Consider the following 16271-nt stretch of genomic DNA (forward strand, 5'->3'; position numbering starts at 1 on the left):
AATCAAATGTACATTTAATTATTGTGATAAATCTTTGGTTGGTTACCTCCATACCAGGTTATTGTTGATCTCACGTACCATGACTCCCAGTTGTCATGTCATCGAGTGAACACTCGAATACTTGAATGATGCTGGATCATCTCATCCAAGACCAACGATATCTTGTTCATGATGTCCAGCAATCATCCACGTATTTTAAAATCCAAAACCTCTTTATTATTCTGTGTTCACAATAGAGTTGTGACAACAACCAACATCAGACGTCTGACGATGATACCCAAGATCGCCAACCAAACAGTAAATGTGACATGTCATCTGTGGAACTTTGAAATTGAATGGATCATACCAATTTTTGAACCAGGTGATCAATGTCCGATACCCAAACCTAACGGCCACAATAACAATCCTTACCAACAGTGTTGGGAGATTGTAAATATAATCTAACGGTCCTAAATGGTGTTTGTAATTTGAATTCAAATTGTTTACATGTTTAAAAAGCGCCTGAAATCCAGAAGAAAAATCCGCACAACCCACATCTTGTACAAACTTTTGAATTCAAATCCAAATTGGTCGTTACTGGGAAAGACCGCGACTGGTTAGTGGCAACGGATTGGATTGGTTGTGGTGGAGCAGGAGGAGTGGGATCAGTCAGTCACTTGTTATTATTCAATATCCAACAACACACGATCACTTTGTTATTTTCACCTCCAACTCTCACTCACAACAAATAACTTTAACAGTTAACCTTACTTCACTCCATCAAGTCTAGCTCTATCATTTGCTTTTCAGCATATAGTTCTAGTCTCAATCATTCAATCACATTTACTTCACTACATTAATAATAATCACAGTATATTATTTTTCTTTGTAAAGATTAAACAACAACCAACAACCATCAACAATGTCTACAGCTGCTAAACCAAAGACCACCAAGACCGCCAAGACCACAAAGACTGCGACCAAGAAGACCACCAAGACGGCCGCCAAGAAGAGCACCTTGCCCTCCTACCAGGACATGATCACTGCTGCCATCGAGCACTATGCCGATCGCACTGGTTCTTCGATCCCCGCCATCAAGAAGTTCATCGAGGCCAACTACCCAGTCGGCGAGAGCTTCGAGACTCACTTCAAGGTGCAATTAAAGCGTCTCGCTGAGAAGGGTACCTTTGTCAAGGTCAAGGCCAGCTACAAGCTCCCACCAAAGAGACCAAGCAAGAAGGCTGCCACCACCACCACTGCCGCTGCCCCCAAGACAAAGAAGGCCACCACCAAGAAGACTGCCACCAAGAAGACCACTGCCGCCGCTGCTGCCCCAGCTTCAGACGACGATCACGAGGCTGCTGAGGTTGCCAAGCCAACTCCCCCATCGCCAAAGAAGGCTGCTCCAAAGAAGCCCGCTGCTGCCACCAAGAAGGCTGCACCAAAGAAGCCAGCTGCCAAGCCTGCTCCAAGAACCACCAAGAGGACCAGCAGCAAGAATGCCGCCAAGTAAGAGCTGAGCTGTTCTACTCCATTGGTCAAAGGTTGTGTCAATCATAGGCTATGGTACTACTGTTTATCTTGAAGTCTAATTCAAAAGGTGTTATTCAACACCACTCAAATTGGCGGAGAACTATTATCATCATGGACATATCCATCCATCCATCCATTAATCACTTTACGTCATCATCATTATCATCCATCATTCATCCATTATCACTCCAGTTCATCATTTATTGTAAACCACCACTGACCACTTGCTTCATAGTGAATAACTTCACCACTACAAACATCCTTTAAACATGCATTGATAGACAACACTCAAAGGTTGTAGTGTTTGGAATGATCAAGAACAGTGGTAACTTATCAACCTTCAGGCTATGGTACTATAGTACCATAGCCTAGACTGTGATTGACACAACCTTTGACCAATGGAGTAGAACTTTATCATCATTATCACTATCCACATTCATCCATCATTCATCCATTATCATACCTGTTCATCATTTATTGAGTAGTCTTCTTTGTCTCTTTGTCCTGAGCCTTCCTTGTGAAAAACTCGATCCTCTGGTATTGTACATTAGGATGTGTCTCGAGGGCTCCAACAAAAATGACCCCAATGTTGATGGCGGCATTCTCATCTCTGTCCATCCATAATGTACCACACTTGGGGCATCTCAACTGTTTCCAGGTGAGTCTAGCTGCACCCGTCTCATTAGAAACATGTCGACTCATTCGAAAGGTAAATGGTTCGCCATCCTTGAGACCTTTGATAATGTTGTTGACTGCATCTGAACAATTAGAACAGACCTTGATTGAATTAAAAGTTGTTAATATCGAGTATCACTTGCGCTTTCTTGATGAAGTCTACCATTTGTCATCATCACCATCATCAATGGCATATCCATCCATCTATTCATCAATCCACCATGTCACTTTTGACTTCACTCGTTACAAATTGTTAACAATTTTATTTATGTTGTTCCATAATATGTTCCAAGAGTGTCCATCAAAAGGACAATAACAACATTCATCCATTTATTTATTCAATCATTCTATTAATATCATTTTGTCAGTTTCCAATCATTCAAAAAGTTGAGAACATACTCAACATTGACAACTTCAAAAGGTCGTTACATCATGGATCGTGCCATGTTACATACCCAACACAAGTTCCAAAGATTCTTGGTACCTTCACTGACACACCATCAAACCGACTCATCAATGAGTGCCCCTCTACATGATCGTTAAGATCATCTACTCACATTATTGTGTGTGTTGCTTGGACTCTTTGAAAACCATCAATCCAACAACAACCAACAAGCCTCTCAACCACCTCACCTCCCACCTGTCACACATACACTCACAAGCAGTCATCGCACACGCCATGCATGGTTTTTCGACACTAATCCACAAAAATAGGTTGGACTCTTTCGTCCTTGCATCGTGTCATAAATATCATACATTCATTCAATCATTGTACTTCTAATCGATTAGTTGTGCTACTATTCATTCATTCATATTCATTTATTCATTAATCTTATTTTCAATATATTTTTATTATACATATAATAATACCAACACACATACATATACATATAAATAATGTACTTATTCATTGATTTGTTATCAACAAGCTCAGAGATCAAGTTTGGATTTCTACTTGCTGCCCTCGTTATCCTATTTTGTTGGAAGTACTTTGTGGCATCATCGAATCAGATAAAGAGTCCAGAGAATGTAAAGAGAACTATTGTACCAAAGGGTAATCATTTCATTCATTCAATCATTCAATTGATCAAACAAACAGACGTCTAACATTGATCACTCCTACTACACTCACAGTTGCACTAAATCCGAATGAATACCAACAGTTCCCTCTTAAAGAGAAGATCATTGTAAATCATAATACTCGTATCTTTAGATTCGCTCTGCCAAGTTCAACAGACGTGTTGGGCTTGCCTACTGGTCAACATATCTCTGTGCGCGCTGTAATTGATGGAAAGGAAGCTTCACGTCCTTATACACCAATCTCCTCGGATGAGGATCACGGTCACTTTGATCTGCTGATCAAGGTCTACGAGAAGGGCGCCATGTCCAGTCATATGGACAGACTGGCCATTGGCGACACGGTCGACGTGCGTGGCCCAAAGGGCAAGTTCAACTACGTGCCCAACATGTTCAAGAACATTGGCATGTTGTGCGGTGGCACTGGCATCACCCCAATGTACCAAGTCATCCACGCCATCCTCAGAAACCCCGCCGACAAGACCAAGATCTCGTTGATCTTTGGAAACATTGCCGAGGAGGACATCCTCATGCGTGATGAGCTTCAGGCCCTGGTGGACAAGCATCCCGAGCAATTCAAACTCTTCTTTGTACTCAACAAGCCACCCGCTGGTTGGACCCAGGGTGAGGGATTCATCACCGTCGACATGATCAAGCAACAATTCGCAGAAGCCTCCTCTGAGAACAAGGCTGTTCTCTGTGGACCACCAGTGATGAACAAGGCCATGACGGGTCACTTGACATCATTGAACTACACCGAGGATTCAATCTTTACATTCTAAGGTTCAGGCAGGTCGATGATGGTAATTGAGTTGTTATTCATCACAAAAAGTATTAATAAAGTTAGTATCACTAGTTAATTGTAGTCGTGGAGGAAGCGACAACGGCAACAACAATAATAATATTATTACATATTGGTTGATGGGATGGTTTGTTGGTTGGATGAATAGATTGATTGATTGGAAGAGTTGGATTATGCGTAGTTGAGTACATGCTAACCGGAAACTGGTCAGCTGATTGAATGATTGATGTGTGTGAATGGTAGTGTGTGGGTTCATGTGTTTGATCAGAATGACACTTACTACGCTTATACATAAATCTGTTCAACAATTAAGGGGTGTTCATGTGTTATAAGTGATCAATCAATAACATCCATTTAAGTAAGCAATCAATTAATCAATCAATCAATCATTCAATAAGTTAGAAGGAATAAGCGTAGTTGGCGAGTGAGATTGGGCAGTTCGCTAATGTTCGCCTGGAAGATGAATGATTATAATTAATATACTTATAAGTAGATGTCACGTGTTGCATCTGAATCTCGTTCAAACTGATACTAATTCTCGTTCAAGTGAGAATTAACATTCTTCTAATATCCATTCTTAATGAGTTGAATAGATAAGTTACATCTTTTCAATGGATTGTACATGGTACCAATTCATATCCGTTCAAATCATATCCAATCATATCCAATCATATCCAAACCAATCAATAATATTCACTATAAATAAGAATGATTAATCATTCCTTACATTCATCAAATCAAACAATTAATAATTATATTTATTACTTAATACTCAAATCCAATCAATCAATTCAAAAATGACCATCATGAGTATGTTTGAATATCCCTGCATTCCATCTAATGGATAATAATAATTAACTTACAATTATTCAAACAGAGTCCATCTCCTCCCTCGGCAACGTTGCCTCTGCCTCTGCCATCAACAAGAACACCGTCTCAACATCAGGTGCACTGGGTGCCTCCCAGTCTGCTAACACCAATGCCGGTTTGACCCAAGTTGTTGGTGGTCTGGTTGTCGGTGTTGAGAACACTGTCAACGGTCTCCTGTTCGGCGTCCTTGGAGCTGTTGACGGTCTCCTCGGTGGTCTCGGCTTGTAAATCAATGTCCATCATACCTTTATAATTTATTATTATTATTATTATTATTTTTTTATTAGTTCCTAATAAACACCAACATAGCTAGCTTGCTAACAACAAATAATGGAGTGAAGGAGGGAGGGTAGTTTAATGAAGGGATGTCCGTGTGTGTATGTACATTGATTGGATATGATTGGGTTTGATCATGTGATCATTTGTGAATCGCGATATTGGTGATTGATTGACTGGCTGATTGTTTGTTGAGGGTAGCAAGTTGATGTGATTTTATCATTGAGATTGTTCAATAAATTAAAGGAATATAATATGAGAGTGACATGTCCTTCTCCATGACATGTAGTACCAGTGTGCTACCCTCGTGAATGCAGCACACTACATGATTGGCATCGATCTGATGCGAGACCAATGCCTTTGAGAACTTCTTGATGTCCACCTTGATGGTTGAGTAGTTGTCTGCTTGCAATGAAGGTTGTCCCTCGATTGTAGGATAGGTGATATCGTAGAATGTCTTGATTGATCCAGTGCCAGTCTCGACAGAGAAGCACAATGCTTGCTGTGTGTTGGTGTTGACCTCGATTGTTAGGTGATCGGATATATTGCGCATCTTCTCAATCATGTTTTGAACGTGCTTGAGTGGCGGCATGAAGAAGTTGAAGCTGGAGCCGGGCAGCTTGGGCTCGACAAAGTTGGCCAGGTTCTGCGCGGACAGCACCACGATGGGGATGTCCTGCGTCAGGAAGACAGCTCGTGACGACTGTGTGATTGTGAATGTGAGGAAGGGCGTGTTGCATCCGTCCTTCTTCCTCAGACGCACGTGAGTGTCACCAGAGATGTTGACGGCCGACTGCAACACCTGTTTCAAATGCTGTAGGTGTATCTGAATGGCAATGATGTTGTTGTTCAGACTGGAGATGACAGTGTCCTCAAAGAAGAGGTAAGTGGCACCGTCGACCCACACCTGCATCGAGTCATTCGCATCACTGGCCACAATGAATCTAGTGAGCTCAGGTGCAATGTGCATTATACATTCACCTTTTATCTTTATGATTGATTGTACTATCTCTGTTTCATTCGTTAGGATGATTGTTTGATTGATTAATTGAATGATTGATTATCTAGGACTTACTCAATAGTTTCTTCGAAGCATGTATCTTTGCGTTAAACTTCATCTCTGTATATGTGTATCTGTTATGTTTGTATCTGTTGTGAATATCTGATTTTTGTTATTTACATGATGTTTCAATGTCATGTCATTCAAATTTTTGAATTTCTTCGAAGATTGGATTTCTTGATCCCATGTTTGAATTGTTTACCGTTTGTTGACGTGTCTGTTCACAATCAAAATCATAAAGATCGTCAATTAGATACTAGACTTGCCATAAGTATTTTCCAAAACATACTGTTTCAAAGAAAAGAATAAATCTGTCATAGAGAGTTAACATATTTGTTAGATATATAGATTGAGTAGTCGTTTCAAATAGATATGATTAGTAATCGATTATTGAACCCAACAACAACAACAACAACTACTACATCATAAATAGATCTCACCTTTTGTGATGTCCCCGCTCTCTTATTCTTTGTGTGTCAGGATGTCTGCCCACCTGCGGAGGTTGTTTATCTTTGAAGACACTTTGCCAACTTCACACTTTTCATTCAGACAAAGGTTCTGATAATCAAAGTGAGGACCACACTCAAGCACACCTTTAGCACCACACAAGTTATTGTCGACAAAGTTTTGTTGTTGTTGTTAGCACTGGATTGGCTTGGATGGTCCATCCATCATTCATTCATTACACGTGTATATCACGACACATAGGCAATGCCTCTTCTAATGTTGTTGTTGTTATTGTTGTTGTTGTTGTACTGTAACTTATAATTGTAATTCATTATAATACCTTCATTCTTTCAATCATTCATTCATTCAATCTTTGTATTATTAGTCATTGTACAATAGTTTAGTTGCAGATGTTGGTATCATACATCCAGTTATGATAATGGAAATAGGTGGGTATCATCATCATCATTATCATGTTGTTTGTTGGATGGACCTAACACATACACACCTATTTCCAAAAGTAGATGCAGAGGATAGTCCGGCAAGAGTAAATATAAGGAAGGCAAGTGAATTATTGATGGATCTAGAACGAATGGTAAAGGAAGAGATGGCCATGTTGGAGGTGTTCCATCTCACACCCTCTGATGGGTCTGGACTGGCGAGTCCATTCAGACATCATAACAACAATGATGTATCATTTGAGCATGCCATATCAAAAGCAAAGAGAAGGGTAACTATACTGTTCACCAGGTCATGTTTTTGGATGAAGGAATGGATGATACTTACACCTATATATGTATCAACAGTTTGAGAAAAGAAGAGGACCAACTTTGATCAAACCGTTGAACAAGAAACAGAATAGAGTGGTAGTTGGTGATATGGAGTTTGATCCAGTGTCACTCACCTGGAAGGGCAATGATGATGAACTGAGTGGCTTTCCACGAGGCGTAGCACCAGCCCTCATCTCAAACATGGGCAGACACGAGGATTCAATGGTCATTGGCAACATGAGATGGGATCCAAAACTACAAGAATGGCGAGGTAATGAAGCGGACCTACTTCGCTTCAGAACACCTGGCCTTATCACTCCTCTCAATGGTGGTGTACTTGATACCAAGGGTATGTTTGTTTGTATTTTCCGCTGACACTGATCGAATACTAACAAAGGAATGTCCAACATAAAGTCCAAAATGGAATGGTCCTTGATCCAGTCACAATGAAATGGCGAGGCAATGAAGATGACTTGGACGTGTTTGAGGCAATGGACGATCAGAATAATGATAATAGTAAGTGGGTGAACCAACCAATCTGGACCTATTGACTTGCGTCTAACACTCCGTCCTTCAGCCTTTAAAGAAGAAGGAGAATTCAATATCACAGAGGCATTGTTACAATCATTCTATGAATGCCAGAACAAACATGCTATGGACTTGGGTGGATGGTTCCCAGAGTCGAGGGACTTGGACGATCGTGAACATCTTGGAGCAATCAGACAGATGTCAATAAGCAAGTTGATACAAAACACTACATCATCGTCATCATCCAATTCATCAATGATACCAACAATCGATGATAATGGACAAGTGGTACCTTGTTCAAACAACAATGTACTTCCAATGCTACTAAAGAAAAAGAAGAAGAAGGTGGTCGACGAGACTAATGAATGGGACGATGTGGACTTTGAAGGTCCTCAACCCAAACTACAACTCAAACTAAATCCACACATCGATGCTACAACACACGAATCATCCGCAACCAACGAGGAGAGCAACTGGGACAAGGAGATGGGCTTTGCATCCGACGACGAGACATCCAGCAGCAGTGGCACTGGTAGCCATAAGCACACGCCACGCAACAAGCTTGAGGAGTGGTCAGACTTTGGTAGTTTTGACTCGGCCAAACTGGAGAGGTTCAGGGAGAGCGAGGAGGCACTGGACGACGATGACCTGGATTGGTCATCACTTGGCTCACGCAAGCCATTGGCCAAGCGACACATTGGTCTAAAGACATTAAGTGGTGGATCACTATCAAAGACATATCGTAGCGCAGAGAAGACTGGCAGCCTTAACCTTAGACAAGGTAGCAGCACACTCAACAACATCCCACCTCTCACCAGTCCGAACCTCTCACCAGTTCAGTCCAGCGCCACCTCAACGCCAAACATGATGGAGGAGTGCTTTGATGATCTGGACATTGAAGGACCACTGGCACTCAAGCATAGGTTACACAATGATGACTTTCAAACATTGTCCGCCGACGAACCATGGTCCATACACGACCAAAAGCCTGAGGCTCTATTACCTGGTGTTTGCCGCGAGGTATTGGAAGAGGAGTGGCCTGAGGTCATTATCCCACCTGGCCTCTGTGTCATGAAGCCAAACGATGTGAACAGGAGACTGTTGCCACATTTCACAAGGCTGGCCATCGAGGACTACAGCAGCGACTTTATGTTACCAAACAATGGAGAGAGTACCAAGTTGATATTTAAGCCTTACCAACTGGTTGACGATCCATTCGGAGATGACGACGATGAAGGTTGGGATGACATCAACTTCCCAGACAACTTCCATGTGGGTGTGGGGGTGACAACTTCCACTTCCACGGCGCCACAATCATCAACTGTACATCATGTAACAACATCCAATAATAATAATTATTATTAATTTATTTAAGCAATGATCAGTAGTGATGATAGTATTAATACAAGTAGTGTGATGATGATGTTGGGGAGTAGCGTGGAACCTGATGAGTACTTTGAAATGTACATCTGGCCATTGATACAGTCTGATGTGTTGAATTGATTGTTTGAGAAGACTACAGTGTCCTCCACAACCTTTGGTATTGTGACAAGTATGCTCTCATTTAGATCAGATGTGATTCTTAGAGTGAATGGACCCTTGCTATGATCATTGATACTAATGAATGGGTTGTAATCAGCTCTCTTCAACTTTGTGAATGATGTACTGTTGGCCAACTGAATGTCCACAGACTTGATGCCAACCTTGCTATTGAATATGAGGAATGCCGACCATGAGTAGTTTGAGCCCTTCATCATCTTGACTCCAACACCACTGGTTGGCATGTTGCCACAGGTGACCTTGCGCCATCTTAAGTTCTCCAAGTAGCCCTGTGACTTGTTGCCCAACTGAACGAATGCGGCCTGCGAGAGGTCGAGGTGGTAGGGTCGGTCACACACGGGGTTGCCCTCGATTGGACATAGGTCTGTGACATAGACGACGATCGTGCGATTGGTGTAGGGTGAGTAGACTTCGAGGCAATCGCCACAGTTTGTTCCATTGTTGTACCAGACCTCCGAGAGTGCTGTGATGTATGGTGTGCCTGGTGCCGTTGTTCCATAGAGGTTGCCAAAGGAACATGCGCCATTTGCATAGTCGAGGTCATAGTAAGTGGCCGATGTATTGCGATACTCTTGATCCAGTGAACAACCAGACACTTGATTGATGTTGTGACCAAACAACAACAAGTTGATGGCCGCGACAATGACAACGTATCCCATATTCATTGTTTAATCTTGTTCTTTGTTGTTGTTTGTGTTGTGATAATAATAAATAGAGTTATGTTTAAATGGACAATGAGTTGATCAAATTTTGATATAAACATAGATATTTTGGAAAGTCTGTGGTGGGAAAAAAATATCTATAATTAAGATATTTGGGTTTGGGATCATTCCACGAGGATTTTCCTTATTATTACGAACTTCGGATAGTGTAACATGAGGAACTTCCAGAGTCGAATGATTCGTTTTCCAAAGTGTTTTGATGTCGCTTCGCGCACTCAATCACTTCATTCGTTCATTCATAGACAGTGGGTCTTCAATTACTAACTGTCATACTCTCAAGGTATGTCCTCTTGGTTACACCAATCATTATAAATATAAATAAATAAGTTTATATTAGATTCGTTCATTCATAGACAGTGGGTCTTCAATTACTAACTGTCATACTCTCAAGTGAACGTTCAATAATATTAAGAGTACATCTCTTTATATTAAAATAGTATATCATTCATTTTTAATAGCCAAAAAGTTCCGACTTGCCAGAATCGAACTAGCGACCTTTTGATTACTTTGTTTACACTACAGTCAAACACTCTACCAATTGAGTTAAAGTCGGTTTTTTTTCAAATTATCATTATTTTTGTTAATAACTGAAAAAAAATCCTGGAATTCCTGCAGCTCAATTGAGTCCAGTGGCAGGATCCAAACTGGGTGAATGGACCATTGGAAGCATGTCAGGTTGACTACTCTGCTCATCCAATCCCTGATTTCTACGAGATTGGATCATTGTCATTGGGCGTGTGGAGTGAAGAAGAAGTGAGTTGGCCTGTCCCTCTGCCCCTGTCCACGACGAAGGGTTCATTGTGAATGAAGGTGGCTGCTTTGATTGAGTGGCAGCACCAGGTCCATCATCCAAGGACACTACATCCCTCTCAACAACCTCATCAATGATTGGTATCTTATTAAGACCGTACCGTACTGCAACTACTGTGATGATGTATGCGAGGGTGTCAACAAGTGCCAATTGTACCCTACCGAACAGTGTGTCTATATCCCGACGGCATGTGGCACTGCAGAGGCAGGCCATGGAGTGTTCAACAAGGAGGGCAACATAACATCATTGACCATGTATCCTGATCCCGAATGCCAGATGACACCCATCCAAAATAATATGGGTAACTGCAACTCCTGTTTGTCCAACAATCTCAATGGCTACATCAATTGCCAAATCAACCAATAATGATGATTGAACTTGAAGTATTATATTATTATTATTATTCTTGTTCATCATTCAAAGATAGGATTAAATGAATAAATACAACATGTCCTCCTGTCTCTATGGGTATGTTATATGTTGTATTTGTATTTGTATTAATACAAGTACATAATGTGTTATTGATTTCCAAGACTGAGGGAGGAGGAAAGTGCTTGCTTTTGCAAGGAAGTCAACGTCAGCTCCAAAATTCAATGTTTTGACACCAACTCCTTCCAAAAGCATGTATTTTTGTTATCAAGATTCAACCAGGGATCGTTTATTCACACAACTTATTATTTGTTTAAGATAGATAGTTATAAATATATATATATATACAATACAATACAATACATCAATGGTATGTATAAATGAAACAAGCGAGTGATTGATTCAAACATACCATCATACATACATAAACTGACATCCTTCATTCATTCATTCTAGTCCAATATATTCGAATCATATGAGGATGAGATCAAGCTGTCCTTCAGAGACTTTGATCAGATCGTCAGTAAATTCTCAAATCTTTCACCAGGTACGTAGATCAACATAACGATCACTCAATCAATCACGATCGATCAATCAATCAATCAATCAATCAAACATATACCTAACATCGTCATCATACTTTAGAGTTGAAACAAGCTGAACTTGAGAAGCTTGAGCGATTGCTAGCATCGATAGAGAGCAACTTGGAGAGCCTCAATCTCGAGTCTAATAGGACAGGCAAATCAACCAATCAGTACTTTACACAGTTCTATCAGGCAAAGAAGACATATCAGCAGTACAAGGACAAGTACCAGAATGAGAAGAACTACTCAGATCTGCTCGGCTCGCCCAGCTATCGCGACTTTAACAACAGTGCCTCGATGACTCAGCGCGAGAAGGTCACCAAGGCCAACAAGACGCTCGAGAGCGGCATCCAGATGATCAAAATGGCCAACGACCAGGTGCACCAAGACACCCAGGTGGCCGAAGCCACACTGAACAACATGGCACAGCAGCGCGAGCGTCTGCTGGGCTTTGAGAAGAAGTTCGACTCGATTGATCATTATTTGTCATCGGCCAGGAAGACGATTGGAGAGATGTCGCGACGTGCCGTCGCCAACAAGGTCATCATGGCTATCATCATCCTCGTGCTCCTCGCATCGATCGGACTGATTGTCTGGTTGAAGTTTGTTCACAACTCTGGCGGCAATCCTCCCGCAACTACCACCACCACCACAACAACCACAACTGCCACTACAACAGCTACAACTGGCGATACTACAACAGGCACAACAGGCACAACAGGCACTACCGGTACGACCACCACCACTACTCCACCAACAACAACAACAACAACACAAGCTCCTACAACCACCTCTACTGCTGCTGCCACCGCCTCATTACTCCTTCGTCAAATGTTGGCGAACTAATCATTCAATCAATCAATCAATCTCGAGGATGATGGTGATCGTCATAATATTAATTAATTAATAAAGCAATGGTAATCCATGATGGTAACCATGCGTTATATATCTTGTAATAACAAACTACATATGCATTGGTGTCAAGGAGCTCTTTTGGTGGCATTCAATCAATAACAGTCGATCCGCCTGTCGTGCAATGTTGGATTTACAAAGTGTCCCTGTTTATTCCACAAATCGTTCAGTTCTTCTATCTATCTGCCTGCCTGTCTGTACATCCAAGTCCTGCTTCCTGTTTCCTTGTTATTATGATGATGATGCTGTTGTTGACCTCAAGAGATGAGAGAGTGAGTGATTATGATGAGGATTCCTGGATCGACGTTGCAATATGTGAATTTATGGGAGCTTGTGGAGTGCAAAGGTGACCTTGTCAGTCTCTTGAATAAAGATATTGCTATTGTTGTGATTATATGTTAGTGATATGCTAATGGCTGTGAAACATCGTGAATGTCAACGTCATGTAAACATACGATGAATCAGTCTCTATAGTAATGTTTGGTGTCTCGTTCTTTAATAGCTTTCCCTTCTCGATCAGAGCTCTATAGTATCCTGCGGTTGATGCGTTGGCAGATCCAGTGGCTGTTCGATTGTGATTGATTGATTCAATGTGTAAGTGAGCTGCGTAGTCGTCGTCGTTATCGTCGTCGCTGTATCATGATGATGATCATACCCTTCAAGCACAGACCTGACTCATCTACACAAACCATACCAATGACACCATTGGTCGAGGAGCTAATATGATTGAACAATGTCAGTTTCTGTTGATTGATTCCTGCTGATTCTGATGTTTGCTTTTTCAAACTTATCCATATCAATCATACCATTGAGTCAGAACATCATTCAATTGCTTATCCATTATATCTTGTTATTTGTTTATATTATATATATTTATGTATTAATAGAGTGTTGTCAGGTCAGCGTAAGTAAGAGATGGTGAGAGAGAGGAAAGACACCATGCGACATCTCATTGGAAAAATCAAAAAAAATGGAACTCTGAAGTTTGGGAACAACTTTGTCTTCTCTCACTTCGATTATCTTGGTAGTTGTATCAATTTAAGGAACTTCCAATATATATTTATATTAACAATGTATAAATGAATAATATATTGATTGATCTGGAACTATACCATATTGAGATACTAGTTTCAAGAACCTTTTAAATAGTTTAAGATATTTGTTTGTAACAGATATTTCAAGGAAATACAGATTCGAGAGTCCAAATAAATTCTCAAATTGGTTCAATGATCATCAACTCTCCCTCAATTTGGCAAACACCAACCATTCATTTCTTTCATTCTTTCATTCTTTCATTCTTTCATTCATTCATTAACTTAAATTACAATTTGTTATAATATTATATATACATATTTATTTGTTTAGATGATGGAATCACCTATGGTCATGGAGAACTTTGTAGAGATTGAAGGAAGATGGACAGATATTGAAAAGATCATAAAGAGATCAGGCCCTTTGGCTTCGCCAGACTTTGTGCCAGACACTACAGAGGCACCAACCATCAAGAATGGCCTGCAGAGTGACTTTAAGGTGTTGGTGATCGGTGCAGGTGGTCTCGGATGTGAGATCCTCAAGAACCTCGCACTCTCTGGCTTCAGAAACATCGACGTCATCGATATGGACACCATCGATGTCTCAAACCTCAACAGACAGTTCTTGTTCAGAAGAAAGGATGTTGGCAAGTCCAAGGCTGAAGTTGCCGCTGCCTTTATCAACAAGAGAGTTGCTGGTTGTAAAGTAACACCGTATGTATGATTGATTGAGTTGTTGAAGTCGAATGAATGAGTGAATGTGACTTGCTAACATTCATTCATGAATAGATACAAGTGCAGGATTCAAGAGAAGGATGATGACTACTATAGACAGTTCAAGGTCATTATTGCTGGTCTGGACTCGATTGAGGCAAGACGTTGGATCAATGGACTGTTGGTCAACTTGGTCGTCAAGGACAATGAGGGAAACATCGATCCATTGACCGTCATCCCATTGATTGATGGTGGTACGGAGGGTTTCAAGGGCCAGGCAAGAGTCATTCTTCCACGCATCACTTCGTGCTTTGAGTGCTCACTCGACTCCTTCCCTCCACAGACCAAGTACGCCATCTGTACCATCGCCAACACACCACGTGTACCAGAGCATTGCATCCAATGGGCATTGATATTTGGTCTCGAGGACAAGAGCATTCCCAAGCCATTCGATTCAAGTAAGTTGTCGATCGATAGTTCACATCGTCATCTTCGTTGCATGCCAAACTCACACCCTCCCCTCACTCCCTTCCGTACAGAGGCCTTTGACAATGACAACCCTCAACACATGACTTGGTTGTTTGAGACCGCCAAGAAGAGAGCTGAGGAGCACAAGATCACTGGTGTCACTTACAAGCTAACACAGGGTGTGGCAAAGAACATTATTCCAGCCATTGCCAGTACCAACGCTATCATCGCCGCGGCGACCTGCAATGAGGCGTTCAAGTTCTGCACAGAGAGCAGTGGATACCTCAACAACTACATGATGTACAATGGACAGAGCGGTGTGTACACTCACACCTTTGAGTATGAGATGAAGGAGGGCTGTGCTGTGTGCGGCACCAACATTGTCACATACGCTGTCGAGCCCAAGACCACCCTGTCCACACTGCTCGAGATGCTTGCCAACGACTCGCAGTTCCAGTTCAAGAAGCCAAACCTGCGCAGCAATGGAAGGAACCTCTACATGCAGGGTATCCTGCACGAGTCCACCGTTCCCAACCTCGAAAAGACTCTCGAGGAGCTAGGTGTTGGTGAAGGTGACGAGGTGACCATCACCGATCCATCACTACCAGGCAGCATTGCCGTTCGCATGAGAGTCAACTACAAGCAGACCGAGAACAAGTAATCATCCCTTTCATTCATTCAAAAGCTGATCCTGCATTTATTCAGCGAGTGATTGCAAAGTAATCAGTTGTATTTCCAACGCGTGCCATTGGACACACAATCAAACACATTAATCATTATTAAAGTATATATATCTTAGATAGATAATCAACTTCATCATCCAGGATTGATTGATTGATGGATTGACGTTCCAGTCCAGTCCATCTTCCATCTCTCATTCATCAATAACCACGAACACCAACACACGAGCGAGTTTCTTTTTTTGTTTCAAACACTCACTTCCAATCGTTTCTCTTCAAAAGGTTGAACACACACTTGAGTGTACATCAGTTTGTTTCAAACACTACTTATAAGTTATTACAGATACAGATACATACATCGATTAGTAGTTAGTTAGTTAGTTAGTACATAGTATTTAGGAAA

General features: G+C 41.4%; 9 protein-coding genes across 9 annotated transcripts; 6 read left to right on the plus strand and 3 right to left on the minus strand.

Moving 5' to 3' along the window:
* Nucleotides 1–871: 871 nt before the first annotated feature.
* Nucleotides 872–1486, plus strand: SAMD00019534_086970 (hypothetical protein; the record flags this gene model as incomplete). Its single annotated transcript, XM_012896054.1, has 1 exon — nucleotides 872–1486. A coding segment is annotated over one exon (615 nt), but the record flags the coding sequence as incomplete, so codon positions are not given.
* Nucleotides 1487–3084: 1598 nt separating this feature from the next.
* On the plus strand, nucleotides 3085–4046 carry SAMD00019534_086980 (hypothetical protein; the record flags this gene model as incomplete). Its single annotated transcript, XM_012896055.1, has 2 exons — nucleotides 3085–3241; nucleotides 3322–4046. The coding sequence occupies 2 exons, from the start codon at nucleotides 3085–3087 to the stop codon at nucleotides 4044–4046; spliced, it is 882 nt and encodes a 293-aa protein (XP_012751509.1).
* An 817-nt stretch (nucleotides 4047–4863) lies between these two features.
* Nucleotides 4864–5164, plus strand: SAMD00019534_086990 (hypothetical protein; the record flags this gene model as incomplete). The annotated part of the gene is made up of 2 exons (XM_012896056.1): nucleotides 4864–4876; nucleotides 4944–5164. 2 exons carry the CDS (start codon nucleotides 4864–4866, stop codon nucleotides 5162–5164), a joined length of 234 nt encoding a protein of 77 aa, XP_012751510.1.
* A 286-nt stretch (nucleotides 5165–5450) lies between these two features.
* Nucleotides 5451–6224, minus strand: SAMD00019534_087000 (hypothetical protein; the record flags this gene model as incomplete). Its single annotated transcript, XM_012896057.1, has 1 exon — nucleotides 5451–6224. A coding segment is annotated over one exon (774 nt), but the record flags the coding sequence as incomplete, so codon positions are not given.
* Nucleotides 6225–7311: 1087 nt separating this feature from the next.
* SAMD00019534_087010 (hypothetical protein) lies at nucleotides 7312–9382 on the plus strand (the record flags this gene model as incomplete). The annotated part of the gene is made up of 4 exons (XM_012896058.1): nucleotides 7312–7449; nucleotides 7526–7838; nucleotides 7904–8005; nucleotides 8067–9382. The coding sequence occupies 4 exons, from the start codon at nucleotides 7312–7314 to the stop codon at nucleotides 9380–9382; spliced, it is 1869 nt and encodes a 622-aa protein (XP_012751512.1).
* Nucleotides 9383–9387: 5 nt separating this feature from the next.
* On the minus strand, nucleotides 9388–10236 carry SAMD00019534_087020 (hypothetical protein; the record flags this gene model as incomplete). Its single annotated transcript, XM_012896059.1, has 1 exon — nucleotides 9388–10236. One exon carries the CDS (start codon nucleotides 10234–10236, stop codon nucleotides 9388–9390), a length of 849 nt encoding a protein of 282 aa, XP_012751513.1.
* Nucleotides 10237–11558: 1322 nt separating this feature from the next.
* On the plus strand, nucleotides 11559–12909 carry SAMD00019534_087030 (hypothetical protein; the record flags this gene model as incomplete). The annotated part of the gene is made up of 5 exons (XM_012896060.1): nucleotides 11559–11578; nucleotides 11644–11734; nucleotides 11802–11849; nucleotides 11936–12026; nucleotides 12125–12909. 5 exons carry the CDS (start codon nucleotides 11559–11561, stop codon nucleotides 12907–12909), a joined length of 1035 nt encoding a protein of 344 aa, XP_012751514.1.
* Nucleotides 12910–13296: 387 nt separating this feature from the next.
* SAMD00019534_087040 (hypothetical protein) lies at nucleotides 13297–13816 on the minus strand (the record flags this gene model as incomplete). The annotated part of the gene is made up of 4 exons (XM_012896061.1): nucleotides 13297–13354; nucleotides 13431–13539; nucleotides 13631–13692; nucleotides 13782–13816. The coding sequence occupies 4 exons, from the start codon at nucleotides 13814–13816 to the stop codon at nucleotides 13297–13299; spliced, it is 264 nt and encodes an 87-aa protein (XP_012751515.1).
* A 524-nt stretch (nucleotides 13817–14340) lies between these two features.
* Nucleotides 14341–15849, plus strand: SAMD00019534_087050 (hypothetical protein; the record flags this gene model as incomplete). Its single annotated transcript, XM_012896062.1, has 3 exons — nucleotides 14341–14720; nucleotides 14796–15178; nucleotides 15260–15849. The coding sequence occupies 3 exons, from the start codon at nucleotides 14341–14343 to the stop codon at nucleotides 15847–15849; spliced, it is 1353 nt and encodes a 450-aa protein (XP_012751516.1).
* Between the last annotated feature and the right edge of the window lie 422 nt (nucleotides 15850–16271).

This window comes from Acytostelium subglobosum, assembly GCF_000787575.1.
Source record: "Acytostelium subglobosum LB1 DNA, scaffold: scaffold19, whole genome shotgun sequence".
Classification (NCBI taxonomy): Eukaryota; Evosea; class Eumycetozoa; order Acytosteliales; family Acytosteliaceae; genus Acytostelium; species Acytostelium subglobosum.